This window comes from Oryctolagus cuniculus, chromosome 3, assembly GCF_964237555.1.
Source record: "Oryctolagus cuniculus chromosome 3, mOryCun1.1, whole genome shotgun sequence".
Taxonomy (NCBI): domain Eukaryota; kingdom Metazoa; phylum Chordata; class Mammalia; order Lagomorpha; family Leporidae; genus Oryctolagus; species Oryctolagus cuniculus.
The window spans coordinates 75,438,596-75,463,285 of record NC_091434.1 but is presented as its reverse complement, the minus strand read 5'-3'; the positions used below and the strand labels follow the sequence as shown (position 1 = coordinate 75,463,285).

The 24,690-nt window shown below is 40.5% G+C and overlaps 2 protein-coding genes and 1 long non-coding RNA gene across 13 annotated transcripts in view; 1 reads left to right on the top strand and 2 right to left on the bottom strand.

Annotated features, from left to right (window-relative positions):
• The window catches only part of TTC21B (tetratricopeptide repeat domain 21B), a 112,222-nt gene extending 107,208 nt beyond the window's left edge, over positions 1-5,014 (bottom strand). For 2 of the 4 annotated variants that reach the window (XM_002712247.5, XM_017342903.3), the window contains exons 1-2: positions 4,877-5,010; positions 56-185 (exon numbers count right to left, since the gene is read on the bottom strand). In XM_002712247.5, coding sequence (XP_002712293.1) covers positions 56-185; positions 4,877-4,897 — 151 coding nt within the window. In that variant the 5' untranslated portion in view covers positions 4,898-5,010. Of the gene's footprint in view, positions 1-55; positions 292-3,763; positions 3,940-4,876 lie in introns of all 4 variants that reach the window. The other 2 variants (XM_051848549.2, XM_070070739.1) reach the window with 2 other exon arrangements.
• Positions 5,015-5,108: 94 nt separating this feature from the next.
• The window catches only part of LOC103348769 (uncharacterized), a 52,372-nt gene continuing 32,790 nt past the window's right edge, over positions 5,109-24,690 (top strand). Inside the window, exons 1-5 of one of the 4 annotated variants that reach the window (XR_007920390.2) lie at positions 5,109-5,239; positions 11,103-11,169; positions 11,766-12,028; positions 12,999-13,116; positions 24,059-24,238. This is a non-coding gene — a long non-coding RNA (uncharacterized lncRNA). Of the gene's footprint in view, positions 5,240-10,591; positions 10,896-10,920; positions 11,170-11,765; positions 12,029-12,998; positions 13,117-24,058; positions 24,239-24,690 lie in introns of those variants that run through there. The other 3 variants (XR_011387278.1, XR_011387277.1, XR_011387276.1) reach the window with 3 other exon arrangements.
• Positions 21,224-24,690, bottom strand: part of LOC100009591 (sodium channel protein type 1 subunit alpha) — a 161,377-nt gene continuing 157,910 nt past the window's right edge. For all 5 annotated transcript variants that reach the window (XM_051848547.2, XM_070070737.1, XM_051848546.2 and 2 more), the window contains one exon: positions 21,224-24,284. In XM_051848547.2, the coding sequence (XP_051704507.1) occupies positions 23,107-24,284 (1,178 nt within the window). In that variant the 3' untranslated portion in view covers positions 21,224-23,106. The remainder of the gene's footprint in view (positions 24,285-24,690) is intronic.

The following is a 24,690-nucleotide window of genomic DNA, read 5'->3' as shown; positions in this document are numbered from 1 at the left end:
ATGGTGCAAAGCAAGAATTTAAAACCATGGAACAAGTTCAAAAATTAGTACATACCTTCCATTAATGTACCATAAGCATGATAAAGCCTGAAGACAGGGTCATTGCCATACATCTTAATTCCTTCACTGGCAAAAAGTACCACATGATGGAAATATCTCTCTTGACAATAGTAATCGATCAAAGTCTAAAAGGAAGCAATGATGACATGTTAAGATGTTCTGAAACACTTCAGAAAGCAGATAGTCATCTGGAAAAGCCAAAACTTCTCTTCTTCCAAGTGCCTTATAGAACTGCAGAACATAAGGAACACAAAATGAATGTTACTTCAATCTTTTCCAATAATTTCAACCTTTATTCCTAATTTTTTAACAGCACTAATATTGGACTACATTAACCTCTTTCTTTCCCTTTGCCCACATTTTCTTAAATATTTTAGAAAACTGACAATAAAGAATAGAGAAAAAAAGAGGCTGCCATCATCAGAGTATAGATTTTTTTAAAAAAAGATCTTGCTTCTCTTAAAATATCTATTTTGTTATCACAGCATTACAAAGTGATGAAACTTAATAATTTATTTTCAAATTCAATTGTATTTTTTTCAAAAAATTTATTTATTTAAAACACAGACTTACAGACAGAGGGAGAAAGAGAGAAAGGGATCCTCCATTCACAGTTTCACTCCCTAAATTGCCACAACGAAGTCAGGAGCTTGGAATTCCATCTTGGTCTCTCACACAAGTAGTAGAGGCACAAGCATTTGGGCCATAACCCACAGATTTCACATGCACTTTAGGACATGAGATTAGAAGTGGAGCAACCAGGACTCAAAACAAGGCCCAAATGGAATACCAACATCACAAGTGGCAGCATAACCCACTGAGACACAACACTGAACCCACATCTTTACTTTTATGTCTGAGTCCTACAACAAATAATCATCAGTGAGAATGAATAATCTCAAAGGGGTTTCAATGGAAATGGCTATCTTCAAGCTTTTTTGCAAGGCTATATTATTTTGTTGAAAGATGTACTGAGGCCGGCGCTGTGGCATAGCGGGTAAAGCCACCAGCTGCAGTGCTAGCATCCCACATGGGTGCCTGTTTGAGTCTTGGCTGCTCCACTTTCGATCCAGTTCTCTACTATGGCCTGGGAAAGCAGAAGATGGCCTAAGTCCTTGTACCCCTGCACCTGCATGGGAGACCTGAAAGCAGATCCTGGCTCCTGGCTTCGGAATGGCGCAGTTCCAGCCATTGAGGCCATCTGGGTTGTGAACCAGCGGAAGGAAGACCTCTCTCACTCTCTCTGTTTCTGCTTCTCTGTAACTCTGCCTTTAAAATAAGTAAATAATTTTTTTTAAAAGATGTATTTATTTGTAAGGCAGAGATACAGAAAGAGGAGAAAGAGGAGAGAGAGAGAATGAATGAATGAATATGAATGAATCTTCCATCTGCTGGTTCACTCCTCAAATGACCTCAATGGCTCTGGTTGGGCCAGGCTGAAGCCAGGAGCCAGGAGCTTCTTCCTGGGTGCAGGGGCCTAAGGACCTGGGCCATCTTCCGCTGCTTTCCCAGGCCATTAAAGTGGCATAGCCAGGTCTGGAACCGGTGCCCACATGGGATGCCGGCAGGCATATGAGATGCTCTGTGGGCAGAGGCTTAACAGTCTATGTTACAGTGTTGGCCCCTATACTATTTTATTATTTTGGTTTACAGAGCAAACTCCTCAGGAGATACTAAATTCTCATTAGTTATTTCTATGCTTTACCTAGGGCTATTTGCTATTCTAATCTAAAAGGGAAGTCACAATCTCACTACCACTAGGATGTACCTGATTCACCAAAGCTGGTTCAGCAGAATTGATACAGTTGAATTCCGAACTGACAGGATTAAAATATGAGTGTATCCAGACAGTTCTGTTGTGTAGGCTATTGTTCCTGCAGAGCTACAGCCCATGCCCTTCTCTGTATCATTTAGGTAAATGTTCTGTATGAATTTTATTCTGCATCACTCCTTGTAATTACTGAGTTCTGTTCTTTCTTAGCCACTTTTCTTGAGAGTGTGATTCACACTCCATCTCTTAGAAGTCTATCGCACATCTCAGTAAACTGTACCAACCCCATAATGGCACAAATGACCTCTTAGTTTGTCACAGCTAAGAATACTTTCATTGGGGCTGGCATTGTGATATAATGGGTTAAGCCACTGCCTGCAATGCCAGCATCCCATGTGGGCACCAGTTCTAGTCCCAGCTGCTCTGCTTCTGATCCAGCTCCCTGCTAATGCACCTGGGAAAGCACCAGAAGATGGCCCAAGTGCTTGGGCCCCTGCACCCAAGTTGGAGACCCAGCCCACCTAGCCCAGCCCTGGCCACTGCAGCCATTTGGGGGGTAAACCAGCAGATAGAAGAGCTCTCCCTCTCTGTAATGCTGTCCTTCAAATAAATAAAATAAATCTTCCTGAACAGCAGTTAGTATTGCTTAGAATCTACAATTTTGCTGAAAGACAGCATGATATTACATAGATTTAAAAGTAAAACCTGATTTCAACTCTTTGGGTCCATTTCACACTACCTCAGTTGGCTCATTCGTAAAATTCTGATAGTAAAGCAAATTTACAAGTGGTTGTAAGAGTTCTGTGAGCATAGTGTAAAGTCCTATCTTTAGGCTGGCGCCGTGGCTCAATAGGCTAATCTTCTGCCTTGCGGTGCCGGCACACCGGGTTCTAGTCCGGGTCGGGGCGCCAGATTCTGTCCCAGTTGCCCCTCTTCCAGGCCAGCTCTCTGCTATGGCCCAGGAGTGCAGTGGAGGATGGCCCAAGTGCTTGGGCCCTGCACCCGCATGGGAGACCAGGAGAAGCACCTGGCTCCTGGCTTCGGATCAGTGCGATGCACCGGCTACAGCGCGCCAGCCGCGGCGGCCATTGGAGGGTGAACCAATGGCAAAAAAAAGAAGACCTTTCTCTCTGTCTCTCTCTCTCTCACTGTCCACTCTGCCTGTCAAAAAAAAAAAAAGTCCTATCTTTAAAAATTATTTATTTATTTATTTATTTGAAAGTCAGCTACAGAGAGAGGGGAAGAGAGAGGAAGAGAGAGGCACAGAGGCAGGGAGGGAGGGGAGAGAGGAAGAGAGAGGGAGAAATTGATTTTCCATCCATTGGTTCACTCCCCAGATAGCTGGGACTTCCAAGTGGGTGGCAGGGGTTCAAGCACTTGGGCTGTCCTCCACGGCTTTCACAGGTGGAACAGCAGGGAGCTGGATCAGAATTGGAGGCAGCTGGATGCCAACTGGCACCCATATGGGATGTTGGAGTTGCAGGCGGCAGCTTTACCTGCTACACAATGCTCACCCCAAAAGTCCTATTCTGAAATACAAAAAGTTCGTTTGAAGCTCGTATGTTGATTATATGAAAAATGATTATGTCCAGCTAAGACTCTTGTCTTAAGAGTAAAATTAAGGGAAAGATTCCTGGGCAGGACTTCAGAAACCAGCCCTGAACTGCGAACTCTGCACTCCCCCTCCACACACAGACAGGCCTTCCTATTTCTTCTCATGACTCTTGAGGAAAGTGTAGAGGTTAGCCAGAGATGAGCTGCAATAACAGAGAGAACACGCATCAGTTTTCCCCAGGGGGAAGAGTGTTGACCTAGAGCATTAACAGACCATATAAGGTGACTACAAAAAGTTTGTGGGGGGGGGGGAATGAAATTAAATGTTTTAGGGCAAGCATTTTGAAATCTAGGAATCACGTTTTCATTAATGTGCACCTTCCAAAAAGTTGTCGGAGCACGCTGGTAGCTGGTCCTTTGTAGAGGAAGCCTGTTGTTTCCAGGGGAAGGCAGCTCAGGTCATGTTCAGGACGTTCTACTCAAGTCGTGGACTGGATCCTCTAGACTCAGTGATGGGGATCACATAGCAGGTTTTAGCATTAAGGTGTTTTTTACTGAAGAGTTTATGTGGGTGGCCGTGTAAAGTATAAATTAAAGGGGAGTAAAAAAAAAATGTCAGACACTTCAGCGCTGCCCAACCTTCCACACAGCCAAATCCTCCTCTATCCACTTATGAGGCTCACAGGGTGAATACTTTATTTACCTGCTTATTGTCTGAGTCCTACTCAAACGTAAACTCTGGAAGGGTTTTCCTTCCTCCTATGGCTGCAGTATCCTCGGGGGGGGGGGGGGGGTTAGAACGGCGGCAGACCCACAGGGGACATTCGATGCGCAATGCATCGCGGGAGGGTTTTCCTCCAAGATCAGACTGTCAAGTTGTGAAGACGGAGACTATCTGCTCCTGCTACCTCCAGCTTTTGAGGGCCATGGACAGAGACCTCGACAAATACCGAGAGAGTCGACTCATTGGGCAAACGAGTCATAAAGGTCATCATCCAAAAAGAACACTTTTCAAGCCTCATGTCTTCAAGTGCTTTATCTAGTTCTTAAGTGGGCCGTCTGAGCGGACGAACCCCTCATCTTCAAAGACAACACCTCCGCGCGAAGACGCCTGCATGTTTACGCCGCCGGTCGAATTGGTTTCCCAGGGTTGCAGCGGACACCGGTTGGCTCGGAGTCCTTAACGGTCGCACCTGGACGCACAGCGTCACAGGTCCCCCGGGCTTTCCTAACGAATGCGACCCCAGAGTAAAAGGGAACACCACAAACGGCAGAGGACGAGCGCTCCACCGGCCGTCCACACAGCAGCGCGCGGCCCAGAGCCCCGGGGCGCGGCCGGCGCCGAGGAGGCGGGGAGGTGGGCTTCAGGCCCAAACCCCTCACCGGTGCGGCCACACAACCCAGGACACGGGAGCCACAAAAGAGCAACCCCCGAGCTCCCTCCCCTAGCTCATCGCCACCACGAAAAGCCCCGTCCGCCCGTGCGCTCACCTTGAGCCCCTGCGAGTCCATAACTTTCCCGAGGCCCAACCGCGGGCTGCAGGGCGTACGCCCACCGGCGCCCAGGCAGAGCCCAGGGCTCAGGGCCCAGCTGCCACGGCCCCAGCTCCGCGCTAGCGGCTGGACTCGGTGGGCGGGGCGGGGCGGAGCCGCGCCGCCATTGGCTGTTCAGAGAGAGGGGGCGGGCCCTTGAGGCCGGGATTACGGGGGCGCGCGCGGAGCAGGCGCTCGAGGGGACCCTGAGGGAGTGCTGCGAGGGCGACCACGGGCGGGCCAGCGTTCGAGAAAGGCGTGCGACTGGTTGGTTGGTCAGAAAGGAGGCCGGACCTAGAAAGAGACCTCGGAGACCAGGGGGTGGGTTGACTCGAATATATGGAGTTAAGGAATAAAGCAAATGGTGGAGGAAGGGGGAAGAGGGGCAAGTATTCGCGCTCACTGGCTACAAAGAAAGACACCATTTTCTTCAGGTTTCTACTGGCCGGTTTCCGCAATGCGGAAGCTGCAGGCTTCCCCAGCGCTGGGAAGAGCGTTTAGCTCTCACGTGTAGTTGGGTTTTGACCACAAGGTGGCGCAGAAAAATCACAAGTCTTTAGCAGAAATGAACGGCATTGAGCTTCATGGGCCTGTTTTCCTTGGCACGCATTCTTGCAATACTGTTTGTTGCTGAAATGCAGATTAAATTAGTCCGTTCTTACCAGCCCTCATCATAAGAAAGACAAACGAGGCAAACTTTTTAGTGTTTGTGTATATGTTTAATAGTACTGCCGCCGATTATAGGAATAAAATTAATCCCTATGCAGGTTTTTATTTTTAATACCCCTTAGGCAACTGTCAGCTGCACGTATATTGCCTCAGAGAATTAGATTAAATACACTGGACTAAGGCTTTTCTATTCCTGTTTAAAGATATTGTAAATAGTGCATTGGGTTTGAAGTTTAACTGATTTTCGCTGCATTGTTTACGTGGATTTCAAATGTCTATAGTAGTCTTATAAGATATGATATGCATAGTTCCCCTTTTCAGATTTCAGATAAATGTCTTAAGGAGTTTGTGGACATTAATTTTTTCCATGCCAGTAGGTTGCATAATGACAATCTGGAGAGAAAAGTTAGCTACTACTGCAGGCTTTAAAACAAAACCATATTTTTCATTAGTTTCCCTGTACAGTGCATTCCACCCAATGAGACATATTTTTATGAGAATTTTTGTTTGCTTCCAGTCTTAAACATTTGTGGTCATGGGCAGCGGGTAACACCTGCTGGTCTGATGTTCAAAACTGTGCATTAATCTGCCCTTGGTATGGGGAGGCCAAGATGCTCACTGAAGTGTATCATTGTGTACAGTAGACTTTTGCTTCCCAGGCAAAAGTTCATCTAGAAGCACACACCTAAGGATCATGATCAGATGAACAGCGTATCAACTCACCTTTCTGAGATCTTCAAAGACTAAACTTGGGCTAAGTCAGACCACAGAAAAGCTGCATTAATTTAGCCTAAGGTGGACTTTCTTTTGCTGAATTTTGTTGTGAGGTTAAATTTTTCAGTGCAGCAATCATGCCAGGCACACCAAGAGTGTTTTCTGAGTTAAAACTCTTTCGAGATTAGCTTTGTCACACATGGTGTTCCCTGAATCATTCATGTTACAGATTTCTTTTGGATCTCAGGCCAAGAAAACTCTTTCCTAAAAAAACAATTATGAACTCCTTACCGTAAACATTTTTAGAGCTCACATTATCTCCATGCTTTTGAGCCCAGCATCCAGGACCTTTCACCTCATTGTCTTTCCAAGGCTTATCTCCTTTTCTCCCATTCAAAGTCTTTGTTCCAACCACACAGGACAACTATTCCTTCTTCTAGGAACACTTTCCCTTGGGCTCTTCACCTGATAAAATCTACTTTTTCTTTGGAGTTTATCTCAAATACCACTCTTTTTTTTTTTTTTTTAAAGATTATTGTATTTATTTGAAAGAGTTACAGAGAGAGGTCCTATCACATTTCATGCTTTTTCTCAGCTGGTTGTTCCAACTTGTGTGCCCTAAGTACCTTTTATTCTGCCAGTTTGACTCCTTTATCTGTAAGAAGCTGGGCCACAAGCATGTCAGAGGATCACTTCACACTGATGCACACAACATTTTGTTGATGACACCCACACTCTGTCTCCCTCAGGAAGAGAATCTTTCCTACCCAGAGTTATGCCTGGAGGCAAAGGCTGTTACTCTCTATCTCCTGAGTTTCTTTGTTTGTTTGTTGCCATCTCAGAAGTCCAGGCTTTCTCTCCTAATATCTAACTCCTGGTTTCTCAAGTGCTGTCCTGGTATTGACTCTTCCACTTGTCTAAATTGGCTGAAGAAAAACAGCTGGAGCTCACATTTCAGGAACTCCATTCATAAATCCATTTGTAACTGGACTTTAATTTGTAGCAGTAAGTGTATTTTCCCCAAATGTTTATTTTGAGAATTTCTGAAGATATGGAAAGGTTGAATGAGAGTACAATGGACACCCCTGTACTCATCACCAGAGTACAGTTCGATTTTTCAGATGGATTCCGTGTTGCTCCCCATGACTTCCATCCTCTTGTTTTAAGAAGATAGCTATGTCATCAGTATTCTTGCAGCAAGGTAGAAGCAAAAGCCTTTAGAACTTGCTACCCAGTAGGTGGTCATGCTAGCCATGTGAGACTGTTTAAGTATATAGTAAAATTAATTAAAATTACATAAGAGTAAAAAGTAGCCAGTTGTAGCAGGCACATTTCAAGGTTCAGTGGCCACATTTGACTAGTGGATATTGTACTATATAAGTATAGAATAATTTCAGCATGTCAGGAAGTCTATTGGCTAACACTTCAGAAGCTTTATAGGTTTATTATAAAAGAATAAGTTTATTGAAAAAATGATTTTTATGGAATTATGATTTTTTAGGGATCCAGCCTGTGATCTGGAGCAGTGATCTAGAAAGAGTCTAAACTTCAGGAAATTGGTTGCATGGTATAGTCAGCAGAGCTGAGTGTGGGACACAGACCTCAAGAATGTATTTTAGTTTGGACAACAGGAGGACACCAGAGGCTATGACAGATTGGAAGGTCAAGAAACATCTCCTGCTTTCTGAATACCTTCTAAGCCTCTTGGTTTTTTGTTGAGTCCTAGGCAAGAAAGGTGTTCAAGATACTAAGAATTTACTGCTTATCAATCCAGTGCACTGACGCTCAGCCTTGGATTTAATTGCATTAAAACAAAGAAGAAGGGATAAAATTTTCTAGCACAGATGAATTTTGGGACTGAGTTTCAGTAAAAGTAAAATTACCTTTGTGATTATTTTCAATACAGTATACTTTTACTTAAAATTAGAATGCACATGTTATTGGCCACTGGGGGACATTGTTTTCCCATACGTAAGATAAAGTTATATAGCATCATTCTCAAACTGGAGAATACACCAGTATTACCTTGAGGGTTTTTAAAATAATCTTTGTTTTTTTTTTAATAGTTTTTTTTTTTTTTTTTTGACAGGCAGAGTGGACAGTGAGAGAGAGAGAGAGACAGAGAGAAAGGTCTTCCTTTGACGTTGGTTCACCCTCCAATGGCCGCCACGGCGCACCGCGCTGATCGGAAGCCAGGAGCCTGGTCTCCCATGGAGTGCAGGGCCCAAGCACCTGGGCCATCCTCCACTGCACTCCCGGGCCACAGCAGAGAGCTGTCCTGGAAGAGGGGCGACCAGGACTAGAACCCAGTGTGCTGGCGCCGCAAGGCGGAGGATTAGCCTAGTGAGCTGCAGCGCCAGCCTATCTTTATTTGTTTTAAAGACAGAGAGATAGAGAGTGATGCAGACAGAGAAATATAATTCTCCTATCTGCTGGTTCACTCTCCCAAATCTTCAACAGCCATGGCTGGGCCATTGTGAAGCCAGGAGCCAGGAATGCAAATCAGGTCTCCCATGTAGGTTGCAGGGAGCCAACTTGAGCTCTCATCTGCTGCTTCTAGGGGTGTGCATTAGCAGGAAGTTGGACTTAGAAGTGGAGCCAAGACTAGAACACATGTACTTTGATGCAGAATGTCAATATGCCAAGGGGATACTTAATAGATGCGCTAAATGCCTCCCCCAGAGGGTATGTTAAAACACATATTACTGGACCTCTGCCTACACACATTCTAATCCAGTGGGAATGGGAGGGAGGCAAAGATATGAATATCTAGCAAGTGATGCTGATATTGCTAGTCTGTGAACCACACTATGATAACCACTTCTTAAATAAAAAGTTTAACACACATTATTAAGACTACTTATTGACTGGACTTGCTTCATCATAAGGGTGTTGTAATGTACACAAAGAACCATATGCTTACTGTACTAAGAGCTGGTCTTTGTCTATCATAAAAAGGTTGTGTGTGATTATACCCTATTTAAATAAGTGTAGTAAGAGCTCTGCAGACAGTTATAGTGTCTCTATGGTTAAAAAAAGAATGTATGCAGTGAGTGGGGTACAGTAATGAAGTTTAAGACCAAAAAACTTAACAGTTTATGAGACTAATTTACTAAGGTTTAGATAAAGTCCTGTCCCTAAATGTCAGTATAGGAAAAGCACCCCTCCCCCAGATATGGATAATGTTTATGACTGGTTCTAAAAGATAGTAATTCATTTCCAAATTATAATTCAAGGAATAGTCAGTAGCTATATTTGTTAGGGTAATCCAGGATTTGGCTTTGTTTAAGAGCTGAATTAGACATTGAGATGTGAGCTTCCTGAGGACATTCAGCCTTGCAGAGTAGAAAAAGCCATCTTCCATGGATTCCTAAGAAATGCATATGAAAGAGTTATCTGTACTCATATGTTTATAACAGCTCAGTTCACAGTAGCTAAGGTATGAAATCAACCCAGATGTCCATCAACTGATGACTGGATAAAGAAAATGTTGTATACACACTCTATGAAATACTACCTAGCCATAAAAAAGAATGATCCTGTATTTTGCAACAAAATAGATGCAACTGGAAACTATTATGCTTAGTGAAATAAACTAGTCCCCAAAAGACTATATAACATGTTTTATCTGACATGAGGTAGTTAATATGGAATATAAAAAAATTATAAGAACAAAACTGAAATTTTATGATCTGATTATTGTTAATTACCCTTATGTATATTACTGTGAAACAGTGGCCATTTTACTTTTTAGTTGTTGAAAATTATGGTTAGTGATACATTAAGCTTGTGATTATAAAGTAAATTGAAAGTATGTTATTAAAAAATTAAAAGAAAAAAGAAAGGAAGAAGGGGGATTGAGGGAGGGAGTGAAGGAGGGAAGTGTGGTAGCTTTTTATAATCATACCTATGAAATACATGAAATCTGCTAACTTTATATCAATAAAAATGAGAAATAAAAAAAAATGAAATCCAAGAAGTACAAGGTCTTCTCTAGCATTATCCTTTCTCTGTAGGAGAACCATAACAAAGTCAGTCCATTGACAGCAGTTACCCAGTCTATGCAGTAAGGGAGCAGCCTGGCTTCTCCCAACTACTTATATAAAATCTGAGAAGAGAGAAATGATGTAAAGATGGAATTGTTAAGCAAAAATGAATAAAAACCTAATGATTTAGAAAATTCTCGGTCTATCTATATAGAAAAGAATGAGAAAACCTGTTCAGGGATGAACAGTAAGGGTGGTTATGTGATCATTTAACAAGGAAACTAACATAGGTGTGAACTATGAACTTAATAAGCCACCCTACTAGGAAAGCCACTTGTTTAAACTGAAGAGGAAAAGGTAACAGACAGATGTCAGCTGTTCTTGGATTTCATGGGATGAACCACAGAGCTCTGTGACTGTGAATGTGTGCTATTTTTTAAGACCCTGGAAGAATGACTCTGAAGGCAATTCAGAGATCATCAGGGCTGCCCCCTCGGTTTCTAGAGACGAACCATTGCCTTGCTTTCAACAGGCAAGACAAATTCACCCACAGCCAAAACACCAGGACCTCTGCCCCAGTGAGTCCAGAAGGCGGAATCTCCATGCCAGTGGGTATAAAAGGCAGAGCATCTGGCCCAAAATGATTATTCTCAAGCACTATGGGCTAACGCTATTTGCTTTGTTAGATTTTATATCTACTTAGGGCCTTTCACTCCTTCCTTCTTTCCTATTTCTTCCTTGTGGAATGAGTAAGCCTCCTTCACGTGCAACCTGTCATTGTATTTTGAAAGCACATAACATGTTTCATTCCACAGGTTCACAGCTGGAGAATTTAACTCAGGATGCATCTCATCCTTATATCTGATTTGAGTGAAACCTAAGGTGAGAATCTGGATTTAATGTTTAAAGTGGGTACTGGAATGAGTTCTGATATTTGGGGCTATTGGAGTGGAGATGAATTTATTATGTATTTTAGAAGGATTTGAATTTTGGGGGGTAGAGGGAGGGATACTACAGGTGAATGGAAGTAGGCCCTCACCAGACAATGAATATGTTGGAAACATGACCTTAGATTTCCAGCTTTCAGAACAGTGGAAAGTAAATTTCTGTTATGTATAAGCTGCTCAGGCTATGATGTTCTGTTATGTTAGCCTGATATTACTAACCCATAATTCTCCAATTGAAATCTGACTTCATTTTCATTCTCAAGTCTGCCATTTGTTTTTGAAATTTCATGCAAGAAATTCTTATAGTCTAGCAAGTAATAACATATCAAATATGACAGTCTCTATTGTATTTAGATTATATCATTCCTCATTTTCATCTCTTCTGAGAGAAATAGTTCACTATCCTTCATAAATCCTATTGTCTACTTCTTTACATAGTTATATTCACAATCTATGGTTATTGTATTTTGTTTTAGTATTTCGCTATATCAGGTTATCAATCAGTATAACTCAATATATATTTTCCCTAAGGTTGAGCAAATGGCTACACTTATGACTGAGACTGATCCAAGGCACAATTTGTTTGCCTTTAAAAATTTTGTTTTCTATGACTGCAAGAAATACTGCTGAACAAGACATTTCTTCACCATCCTTGATGAAAGATGAACATTAATAATGCAGTTAAAAATCAGGCCAAGTAATTTTGAAGAGAAAACAAGGTCCAGAAGCCCTAATTCCTTTTAGAATAGATTTAAAATGGCAAGCTCAATAGTTCTACCACAGCAGAGAACAAGGTGAGTATTATGAAACCCTTAAGTTTTAAGGAGTTAAAAATCAATTTATAGACTCACATCTTAGAAATATTTGTGCTATACATATTTATACCCTTATCTGCTCTTACACCTATGTCTGTTTCTTTATATATACTGAGAAGTGTATCAATTGTTTTATATATCTGATGTTGCTGTAATATGTCAAAGTTGGTTTTCATTTATAACTTTTGTGGTGTTTTATTACATTATACATCTTACCCAGTGACAGCTCTATTATATAGAAAATAAGTAAAACAAAAATATCTTGGAGGAATTAACAACTTTTTAAAAAAGAAATATTTACAGCAATGCTAAAAATTAATTTTCTCACTTTTTAAACTGTTAGTACTTTGCATTTACCACGCACTATAGAGAATCATGTCTGCCTATCAGGCACCACGTAGTGTGTGTGTTGTTATGCTAGAGTGGAAGATGAGAATGATGAGATGAAATCTGCTTTCCTAATTACAGAGAAAAGCAGATTAAAGTGCCATGAAGTGGCATATAAAAGGTAGCCCTTTCTGTCCCTGTGAATCCTAGTTTATGGCTCTTGTTTTAGCATAATTGTTAATATTACCCTCTTCATTAGTTGTCCAGGTTTGGACATATACACCAAAATCTCACAGAAATCCACAGAAGAGAAAATTCTTTTCCAGTAATAAGGTAGCTGTCACTAAATCTTGAAAACCCTACAGCATCAGGCAGGTAACAAAAGTGCATAGGATAAGAAGGCAAGGACTAGGGCACTGAAGCTATGGCTCTATCTACTGGGGTCCTGAGTCCTTCAGAATACAGTCCAATATTGCCAAATCTCATATCTCCAGGTCTATGCATGTTGCCTAGAATTTAGCAGAAGACACTGTAGTTTGAATGTAATTAAATTTTAGACTAGGTTAGGTAGCCCATTTGGAAAATCTGGTGCAAATGGTATCACAATCTTATTTGTCCACAGAAGTGTCATTTACAGGACATATATTAACTTCGTAGAACTATGTCAAAAGATACTGCCGTTGAAAGCAAGTAACTTGCTCTCCTAGACTACTATGGAATAAGTACCCCTGAACCCAAGAGTAAGTAATTTCAGCATTTACTCAAATTGAAGTTGAAATTAATACCCATGTTGTTGTATCTTTGTATAGAAATGCTTCTCTTCTCATAATACTGGCCCTTGCAAAAACACACTTCTAAATAATCATATCACTTAAGATATCCTTACAATTAGCCTTTTTTATAATTCTTAGAAAAGCAAAAAATTCAACTTAATTGTGAAAAATAACATTGACCTGGATTAGATATGAGAAACACTCTTCATCATTCTAAAACAGTTTTGAATATGAAAGTAGATGGGCAAGAATTTAGAATTTTGGTTGAGTCTAGTAGCCCTTTCAAACACTATTATATTCACAATATGACTTTTCTAAGACAGAAAGCCTTTGTAGTTGATTTCTGTGCTTAACTCATTCTAAAAATTAGTTTAGAGAACCTGACATTGTATGTACAAGTGCCTAATAGTGTAGAACAAATGTAGTAAAACAGTACAAATGACTTGAATCATATGACAAATTATTTTCTTTCCCTGGTGTCTCTTTGGTTCCTATTCATTTTGGTGGCTTCTTCTGACTGCTAAATTCTCCATCATGATCCAGAGATCAAGCATTTAATTCATTGCATTTCCAGAGCTATGAGAAAAGCGATATACCTATAATGGTGAAGTGAGACTCATTTCTATTTCCACATGGGAGAAATAAAACCCAGAATATACCTTGATTTGAAACCCTGAGGGAACCTACAAAAAGTGACATTTGTACTTACATATAAAACCAAGAGATAAAGATGAAATGCTGCCAAATGAAGTCTCAAGTCAGATTTGCTGGTTAAGTCCCATTCCCCTCTTCCCAGTAGTTTCTTAAATAGTGTCTTTGTTTTCTACTTACTTTAAAGTTAAAATTCTATTCACACGAGCCTATTTCAACTACTTTGACAGATCACTAAATGAATGGGTCTTCATCACTAAATCCATCAGCTTGCATCTAAGGCCCATTCTTATCTGGGCCTTGTTTCTGTCAGCCACTGTCAGTGTTCACATTTCCCTCTTGCACCAGTGAACTGTTGTAAGTGTGGAGAACAGGCCAGTCTGTGTCTCATTTCCATTATGTGTCTTTGATTGTTGTCTTCAAACCAAGCACATACAGTAGTTCTTGTGTGCCTATATTTGCCTGTAACTATTGATCTGAAAGCTTCTGTTAACACATGTATCTCTAACAAAATTGGCATTGCCATTTTATAGATGATAAAATTGAAGTCAAGAGTGTCGCTCCCCCTCTTCGTGGAGGAACGACACAGGACCCTGCGTTGTTCTTTCGTCTGCTCGGCCCTCCCCGGGTTTGCTGCTGGTTCTTCCCGGGTTGGCTACCGACCCTTCCACCTCCGTGGAAGGGCGGTTCCCCCTGCCACTTTCCCCACTTCCACGGGGGAGCGGCACACCGCCGGCCGGCTCTCTCGGGGGCTGCACAGGTGTTCCTTCAGATAGATGTTCCCTGGTGCATGTTGTCTCTCTCCTCCTTTATAGCCCTCTTCCACCAATCCCAACTCTGCTACCCACATGCCGAGTACGCTGCTCTCCTGCAATCAGGAGCAGCATCAGCTCCTGCAGGTCATCACTCAAGCTGGCGAGAGGCAGCTGCGTAGAAGTTGTTACTCCCTTCTCAGCACCATATTGTGGGAGAGCAGATGTATAGAATAAGTCTTAATTCCAGTTAACAGTCTAGTCCGAGTTGCTCCCCACAAAGAGTGATTAAGGTACCTCTCAAGGTAATTCAGGTAGTAAATAATGTCAGTACAGCAGGTATTTTAATCTAGGAAGTTTAAATGCAGAGTCTTTACCTTTGACTACTCCTCTAGGATGTTTTTGCTGTTCAGGCTGTCCTACCCCTCTTATTTGTCAAAACTCAGATCAGAAATCACTCAGTTAAAACCTTCTCTATATCCTTATAGTTACTCATTTGTTTCCAAATATATTGTATGATTATATTTATTTTTTTATTAACTACAGGGGAAACTTGACCAATAGCAGATATTGGGAGAGCAGGTTGACTTCTGGTCAGTTTTATTGGTGGCTGAGGGCAATAAAATATGGAGGGATCAAGAGCGGACATACAAAGTTTAAGGCAATAGCCAGATATGAAAGAAGGCCAAACAGCCAATTGGAATTGAAACACCTGTTGAGCAGAATGGCTGATGCCAAAATATAAATCTAAAAGGCAAGAGAAAATGACAAAGAATAAAAGCAAAAAATAAAATATACAGAAATGAGACTTAAGATGGTCTAGTTTTATGGAAAATATCATTTAAAGAAGGAGGTGGCAGTGATTATAACCATCAAATTCTAGCAACCTACCAAATATAGTGAAAACTGTATAAAATCTATTTTATTTGGCTGACTGTAGACTAGTAGGAATGGGAAGCAGATGTGAGAGCATTAAGGAGATAGAAGGTGCCTTGGAAGAATCATATTCAGGATCGGTTTGGCATTTGAATCTGATCTGTTACAGTCACACTTTATTTCAAACAGCTTGAAGAAGAAAGCTAAGAACTGTGTCTTAATGGTTACTAATAAAATATACACCTGCATAGTGGCCGGTTTATTTTATAAAGTGGAAATAAATTCATTAACAGCTTAGTAGAAAAATTAAACATTATATAATGATACATTTTCATGAAAAATTATGCTTAAGAAAATTATTTCCTGTAAATTTATGTTAAGAACTTTCTGATCTCTATATCTTCATAAATAAATGTTATATTCCTGGGAGAGAAAACAAGCAAACAAACCACACTTCACGGAACAATTGAATAGCTCTGTGAACATCATGCCCTAAGTGAGGATTGAATAGAGGAGATGTAATTCATGATAACCAGAAGAAGTGTATGCATAACTTTGCCCCATATGAATAATGTTCTTTGTTCGTATGTCAACCAAATAGATTTTCCAGCCTTTCAACATCATGCTATTGTTAAGTATAGTAACTTTCATAGCATTTTGAAAACTCAACAAACCATTGTGATTATTCACAGACAAATTTTCTCATAATTATCACTGGCACCTATATTACTTTTAATTTCAACCAAAAATGAAGATGATGAGAACAGAGTCCTGGTTTTAGAAGGTAATCTTGAAAAAGAATGAGATAACGGGATAAAGGATAAAGAGGTATCAGGGTTGACCAAAGCTATTTTTCTTCTTCTCCTCCTCCCCCTCCTCCCCCTCCTCCCCCCTCCTCCCCCTCCTCCCACTCCTCCCCCTCCTCCCCCTCCCCCCTCAACCTCCCTCTCCTCCCCCTCCCCCTCTCCCCCTCCTCCTCCTCCCCCTCCTCTTTTTTTTACAGGCATAGTGGACAGTGAGAGAGAGAGAGACAGAGAGAAAGGTCTTCCTTTTCTGTTGGTTCACCCCCCCAATGGCCGCTGTGGCTGGCGCGCTGCGCTGATCTGAAGCCAGGAGCCAGGTGCTTCTCCTGGTCTCCCATGCGGGTGCAGGGCCCAAGCACTTGGGCCATCCTCCACTGCACTCCCGGGCCACAGCAGAGAGCTGGACTGGAAGAGGAGCAACTGGGACAGAATCTGGTGCCCCGACCCGGACTAGAACCTGGGGTGCCGGCACCGCAGGTGGAGGATTAGCCTATTGAGCCAAGGTGCCAGCCTGCTATTTTTCAAGATTAGGAAAAATTGATTTTGAAAGTACAAGGGCAGACAAAAACATGGGCAGACAAAAACATATCAGTCAAGACAGAGGAAAATGAAGATACAGGAGAAGAACTACTCATGGAGCAAGGAAATATCAGGGAGTATGGAAATAAAACAGGAAGGAAAGAGGGAAGAAGGAAGGGAAGGACGGAGGGATAGAACCAGGGACAGAGGTGTCCAAGATGGAGAAAATGAAAAGAAAGGGGGTGGGGAGGAGTAAGGGAAAGGGAGAGAAGGAAAGGAAATAGTAGGAAGAGAGGGGAGGAAAGGAATGGGAATTTAGATATTTTTCACTGAATGAGAATAAGTTTTGAGGACACTTATGAAAATGCCCTCCTGTTTCCTGTTGAAATGAGAAGCAGAGTAATCTGCAAAGTAAGGAATGCTATGAAGGGATAAAAAACTTGAGAACCTTGAGTTATCCATTGACATTACAGATTATGTGCTTGGGAGTTTAAGAATTTCTTGGAAATGCACATTTCCCAGCTATAATTGATTGCCTGGAATAATTCCTCCATTAGCACCTTTGATATACTAATTCAATCAATATTAATTGACAGCAGTTAAAGAATATTCCCATGTGCCTTAGAGAACAGTATTATCATTTGTACTTTTTTTTTTTGAGATTTATTTTATTTATTAGAAATACAGAGTTACACAGAGAGGTAGAGACAGAGAGAGAGGTCTTCCATCCACTGGTTCACTCCTCAGATGGTCACAACAGCTAGAGCTGCGTCGATCCAAAGTCAAGAGCCAGGAGCTTTTTCGGGTCTCCCAGGTGGGTGCAGGGGCCCAAGCACTTGGGCCATCCTCACTGCCTTCCCAGGCCATAGCAGAGAGCTGGACCAAAAGAGAAGCAGCCGGGCCTCAAAGTGGTGCCCATATGGGATGCCAGTGTTCAGGCCAGGGCGTTAATCCACTGTGCCACAGTGCCAGACCCGAGTTGTACTTTTTTGAAACAATATTTTTAAAGTCATGAACATTTTACCAAATTCATAATGATTCAGAAACATCTATTTTCTTATACGATAATATGAAATTTTAGTGCACACATGATAAAATATGCAAGGACTTATTTATGACTTCAATGTAAAAAGTTCATAAATCTATATATAATTCTAATGTCTGAGCTTTGAAGTGCACACATGCATTCAAACACATGAAGTCAAATTGTTTATTCCAGTAGTTCCTAAGCTTTGGGATTTCATGTACTAGTAAAATACAAATAGGAGGAATAGTACAGACCTACCAGTTTTTCATTTGACAAAATATTTAAACAAATTATCATCATTTCAAAAAGACATTTTAGCAGTAAGTGATGTTAGTCTTTAGAAACAATGCAAAGTTGCAGTATTAGAAGAAAAGTCTTTTAACTGAATAGGTTGAGTTTTTCAAATATTTATGACATTGTTCTTAAATATGGAAATTATAGCATGGCGATACTGCTGTATGGGATTGTGTTTGAAGTTATTAGATTATACCCATAGCGTCTGGGGCCCCACTTGGACAGCCATGAAGCCACTGTATTTTATGAGAAATGCTATAATCTAAACCACAAGACTCCAAATTACATCTGTTCAGCTTTAAATACTTGGATATTAATCACTATACTACAAGTCTGCGCTTAAATATTCTCGTTTTTAACAAATAGGGATTACCAGAAAAATGACCATGAGCAGATAAGAACAGCAGTCAAAATCAAGTATACTTTGAAATAACTAGAGATGTCATTTTGAGGGTAGAAATCACAAAGTCCAGGATAGCAAAAGCAAGTGATCATGTGAACATACCTACAGAAACACTTCAATAACCCAATAGCCACCCCCCCCCCCAAAAAAAAAAATTATCCATGGGACCAGCGCTGTGGCGTAGTGGGTAAAGCCGCTGCCTGAAGTGCCAGCATCCCATATGGGTGCCAGTTCAAGTCCCAGATGCTCCACTTCCAATCCAGCTCTCTGCTATGGCATGGGAAAGCAATAGAAGATGGCCAAAGTGTCTTTACCCATGTGGGAGGCCCAGAAAAAGCTCCTGGCTCCTGGTTTCGGATCGGCTCAGTTCCAGCTGTTGCAGCCATCTGCGGAGTGAACCAGAGGATGGAAGACCTCTCTCTGCCCCTGTCTCTCTGTAACTCTGCCTTTCAAATAAATACATAAATCTTAAAAAGCAACAACAACAACAACAACAACAAAATCTCCCCAAAGATACACTCATCTATATCTGTACCTATATCTATCTCCTCACACATGTATGTGCATGAAATTCATTTTCCTTTGAGCACACTCAAGAGTGAGTTACTGACACATACTTAGTGTGCATTTTCTAAGAAAAGAAGAAATGTTTGGGGCCCGTGCTGTGGTGCAGTGGGTTAATGCCCTGGCTTGAAGCGCCGACATCCCATATGGGTGCCGGTTTGAGGCTCGGCTGCTTCTCTTCTGGTCCAGCTCTCTGCTATGGCCTGGGAAGGCAGTGAAGTATGGCCCAAGTGCTTGGGCCCCTGCACCCACCTGGGAGACCTGGAAGAAGCTCCTGGCTTCTGGCTTTGGATCAGCGCAGCTCCGGCAGTTGTGGCCAATTGGGGAGTGAACCATCAGATGGAAGACTTCTCTCTCTCTGCCTCTCCTCTCTCTGTGTAACTCTGACTTTCAAATAAATAAATCTTTTTTTTTTTAAAGAAAAATGTTCTATTTTTAGGTAATAGCCACACTGGCCTTCACAAAATTAGCAAAGTCAACACTTATATTTCTAATAACTAATTGATAGTTCATATTCAAATGTATCCATTTTTTTCCAATAATATTCTTTATCACTATTATTTTCCCAGTCTGATGTCTGCTCCAGAATTATACATTATGTTTAGCTATAAGAGCTCTTCAATCAGTTGCTCTGCCTTTGTTTTTCATGACATGGACAAGAAGCGATACATTGAGGTCATGCATATTTCTCAACAAATGTTCACAAATGAGTTTTAGCATTCAGCAACGATGCATGAATCAATTGTCATGATGGTTGTCAAATGCTAGTTTTCTAATTCTGTTATTTCTCTGTTTGCTAGTTAACATTTTTCATTTTCCTTATTTATTTATATGTTTGTAGATTCTCATTTTATTCAATGAGTTACCTTCTGCTCCTACCATGTTTTATTTTGGTGCTCAAATGTCCCAGATTTAGCCACTAGGAAGCCTCTTCTGGTTGTTTTCTGTGTCCTATTGTCATGAGCTTATCATTTTTTGAAGCATGAATTACTTTTTTGGAATAGAAAATATTACATAAAGCAATACCAAGGTAAACATGGAGATTTATATGATCGTGTTTCACCAGTTCTTGTCTCTGTATTTGAAAAGGTACCAACGAAAATGGTGTGGATGCATGGTATAAAAATATGTAGGCTTAATCCTATAGTCTTTATTTACTATGGTTTGAAATGGAAATTTTTTTCAGCCACTGGTAACTCAGAATTAGTTGTGTTGTGTTAGAGTGATGACGTTGTGAAGAGATGAGGTTAGTACATTATAGAATGCAGAAAAGAACTGTGCATTACTGTTTCTTTTCTGGTCAGGGCCATGTTTCCCTTTATGCCTTCACCACTGAGACAGTGCAACCCCGTGAACAAGTGAAGGCTGTTCTTCCCTCGGAAATGTAGATAAAGTTATTTAGACTGCTAATGTTACTGTGTAGATCAGTACAGTAATTTTTCCATGATCTTTGTCAGTTCTGCATTTGGCTTCCTGGTTGTTTCCTCTGAAACTGTTTATCTACCAAAGCCAGTTAGATTAAGCTTCCAACCGAACTAAAAGAAAATATTTGCCATTTGCTCACTTTCACAATCTATTTAACAACTTTGTATAAGCCAGAGTAGAGACAGATGGCATGTTAGAATGAGGCTTGCAGGAAATTTTCATGAAGGGACCATTTATCAAGGTTAGGGGTAAGCTTAGGTCAGCAAGGTTAGGGGAAAGCCACAAGGTTTGGTTAAACAACTCTGGTTCAGAAACAGGCCTAGTATGGCAAGGAAATGAGTGATTACTAAACCATAGAGAAAGTAGCTCTAGTTTGGAGGAGGCCATCTCACTGGAAGCACAACTTTGAGTGGAGGAACACAACCAGGAATAACCAGGTTATTCTCCTATAGGCCCGTGTGTGTGTGTGTGTGTGTGTGTGTGTATCTCCCATTCTCCCCCAATTTGTAGGATAAAAATGCCTCTATTTTGTTATAAAACACTTAATAAAAAGTAACTGGGCAAACAATAAAATAAAAACATAATCTTTATTAGTTTTGCACATTTTTAATGTTGATTAGCATCATTTAGGGTAATAGTAGCATTTTCCAGCATGCAGTTCACAAGTACAGTTTACCTAAGTAATTTTAAGAAAAAAGAAGAGCCTACAGTTTGCTTCTATAAGAAACACAAAATTTCCTAATGTAATTGACTATGTAAGTTCACTGCTCGATTCTTGTGAAAAAAAAAAAAATGTGAATCCCCCATTATAGTTAGAACAATCTAGAGCAGCATGACTCCAAAGAAATAAAAACACAAACTAGAAAACAAGACAAAAATGAAAAATAATCACTATCCTTAATTAATTAGTACAGGCACTACCAGAAATGTAAGTAAAACTTTATACCCTTTTTCAATTGCAAAGCATAATTTGGATGTGAGTTGTGAACCTATTTTGCCCCTTAACATTAAGAAATAATCTAAAATTTGCAAATATAATAAAAAAGCAGAAATGTACAACTACCCAGTCTTGTTTTCATTTCTTGTTTAGCAAATTTCTTTCATGAAAAAGTACTATGGACAGAAAGTAAGAAAAGTGATTGTGATATCAACCTGAAGATAATTTCCTCTTCATATGTATGTACATAATGCTGAAAAATAAAATAAAATGACTTTTTACAGTATTTATATTTGCTTATAAAATTCTAAACACATTTTAACAGGTTAAGTGGTATTTTTTTAAACATGTCTGTACAATCTGGCTATACACCATATGTTATCCAATTAAAATTTAAAAATAACTAAAAAGCTGTTAAAGTGCTGCAAACTATTGCTTAATGACTTAAAGAAATGAAATGTGTTGAACAGTTTCCTTTACTTTACCACTGACATATGGTATCTCATAAATGAGATAGTGAGCAGTGGGAGAAACCAGGTACAGAGCATGGTAATAGAAACATGCATTGACAGCATCCAGACTATCTATAATGGTACAGAATACATTATATTACCTGTATAAAGCTTGCACTCTACATTTCTTGTGGTACATATTTGATGCACTAAATACTGTGCTTAGGTCATTATTTGTTTGCTCAAACGTGCACCACAGGATAAAATGACTATTTACATAATAAATAGCATTTCATTAACATATACAGTGTCACCCTTGCTGAGAGCTGAAGATGGCTAAACAAAGTGCAGTATTAAGCAGAAATTTATAAAGGGTTCTTTTGGTCATTTCAGTCTTCTGAGGGTGGGGTATAGGGGTATAATATTCATTATTCAGGATTTTTAATACAGTGAACAGAAACATAACACTATGACACCAGACATTTGAATGAAATTTGCACCTACTAAAATTTAATGGCTGACTCAAAAACGATCTACTTGGTCTAGCGACTGGGTTTGACAAAACAAGATCAGCAAAGCAACTCCAATTCTCTCCCAATCACCCCTCCCAGAAACATGGATGGAATTTAGGAACTATCATTGTTTTCCTTGTGACGTTTTCTCATGCATGATCTCTAAGTGCAGCATGCCCTCATGCAAAACACATCTTTGTGCAGATGGGAGGGCCATATGTTTGCCATAACCCTTAGGTGACATCCTTGTTAAAGAGGTCCTTTAATCTGTTTCCCAACAGAAATCCCATTTACAAAAATAGTCACATATAATAAACAACATATGGATTAAAAAAAAGATGAATTCACTAACAGATTTCATATAAATGTGACAAATGTGGCAGTTGAAATGCAAACAGTGGATACAGTTACTACATTAAAGTGTTTCATGTTAAACAACCCCTAAATTACAGGTTTGCAACCCCTTTCACTGGTCCCTATAGTCTGAGCAGCCAATTTGTCTCGTCTTCAGCAGTGTCAGCTGGTAGTGAGGACAGTAACCTCCTGTCAAGGTCAAGGTCATCTCCCCTTACTATAGTCACACAGTTTGCTGACAAGGGGTCACTGTCTTATTGTAGGCACTGACCTTAAGTAGATTTGTGTAAAAACAGTCAGTTTGGCATTGACCTCCTAATAGAGTCCTGTTGACAAAAACACATCACCTTCACAGGCTGTAAACAATTTGTCACTCAATGATTTAATTTTATTTCCCTTTGGCTTTTTCGTCTTTACCTTCTTGCTCGTGTTTCTCCACAATTGGCTTTGTCACCCGATCGTAGGAGGGTGGACAAGCTGCTGTGGACATGGTCAGATCAGTTTTCTCTGTGATAGAGTTTTCATTTATTCTGTCAATTATCATGTCTTCTTTCACAAGAAGATTAGCCCCACTTTTGATTTTATTTTTGTTGTATGTAAATGAAGCTTGTTTTACTGTTCGCTTTAAAAGATGCCGTCTGTAAGCACGCTGAATAATAACAGCAGATACTTCCTCTTGTTTTCGTTTTAAAGTAGTAGTAATTGGTTGATAAGAGACCTTGGAAGGATTAGAAGCCATGAACCGCTCTTCCATCTGTATTCGTAGCGCATCCATCTCTCCACTTTCCCCTAGGACCCTCTTTGTAAAAGCAAATAAGATGTCAAGACAGTGGATTCTGTCACCGCTCACCATTGGCAAATCCATAGCAATGAGCTGCAGCTTGTTTGGTTGTGGCAAATTGAGAGGAGGTTCAAGAGCTGCTGCAAACTGAGATAGTTTTTCAAATTCCATGAACTGGGTTGCATCGGGGTCGAACTTCTCCCAAACCTCGTAGAACATCTCGAAGTCATCCTCGCTCAGGGGCTCTGCACTTTCCTCCGTAGCAACACTGAAGTTCTCCAGGATGACAGCGATGTACATGTTCACCACCACCAGGAAGGATATGATGATGTAACTGACGAAAAAGAAAATCCCAACAGATGGGTTCCCGCAGTCTCCCTTAACTGAGCTTCCAGGGTTAACTTTATTAGGGTCACAGTCAGGTGGTTTACTATTGAGAATAGGTGCTAACAATCCATCCCACCCAGCAGAAGTGGTAATCTGGAACAGGCAGATCATGCTGTTGCCAAAAGTCTCAAAGTTGAACATGTCATCAATTCCAACTTCCCTCTTAACATAGGCAAAGTTGGACATCCCAAATATGGCGTAGATGAACATGACCAGGAAGAGCAGGAGGCCGATGTTAAACAATGCAGGAAGGGACATCATCAAAGCAAAGAGCAATGTGCGGATCCCCTTTGCTCCTTTGATCAGACGAAGGATTCGGCCAATCCTGGCGAGGCGGATCACACGGAACAGGGTAGGTGACACAAAATATTTCTCTATTAACTCAGCAAGAAACATGCCTATAAATAAACAGTGAAAATATCAAGCAATGAAAATGTTATCCATTAAATTAATACTTAAATTTCTTTTCTATTAGGTCTCCACAGTAAAACTGAACTAAAATTCAGTTACAAAATCTTAAATATGACATATCTATGTAATTTATGCAATGCACATAAATATTATAAATAAATCTTAAATTTAGCATTCAGTACTAAATTCAATAGAGATTATAGTACTTCTTGTCTTTTACTGTGTTGATAAACCATTTTTAGCTTACATAAAATCTTGTCAGAATCTATAAAATAAAGTTAAAATTCTCAAGACTGGCTGAACATCAGTGTCTCACAATATAAGTACAAATTTATGTTAATATAATTTTTTTCTGTACTTGCCAAATCCTTTATCCTCCCTTAACTCCTTCCC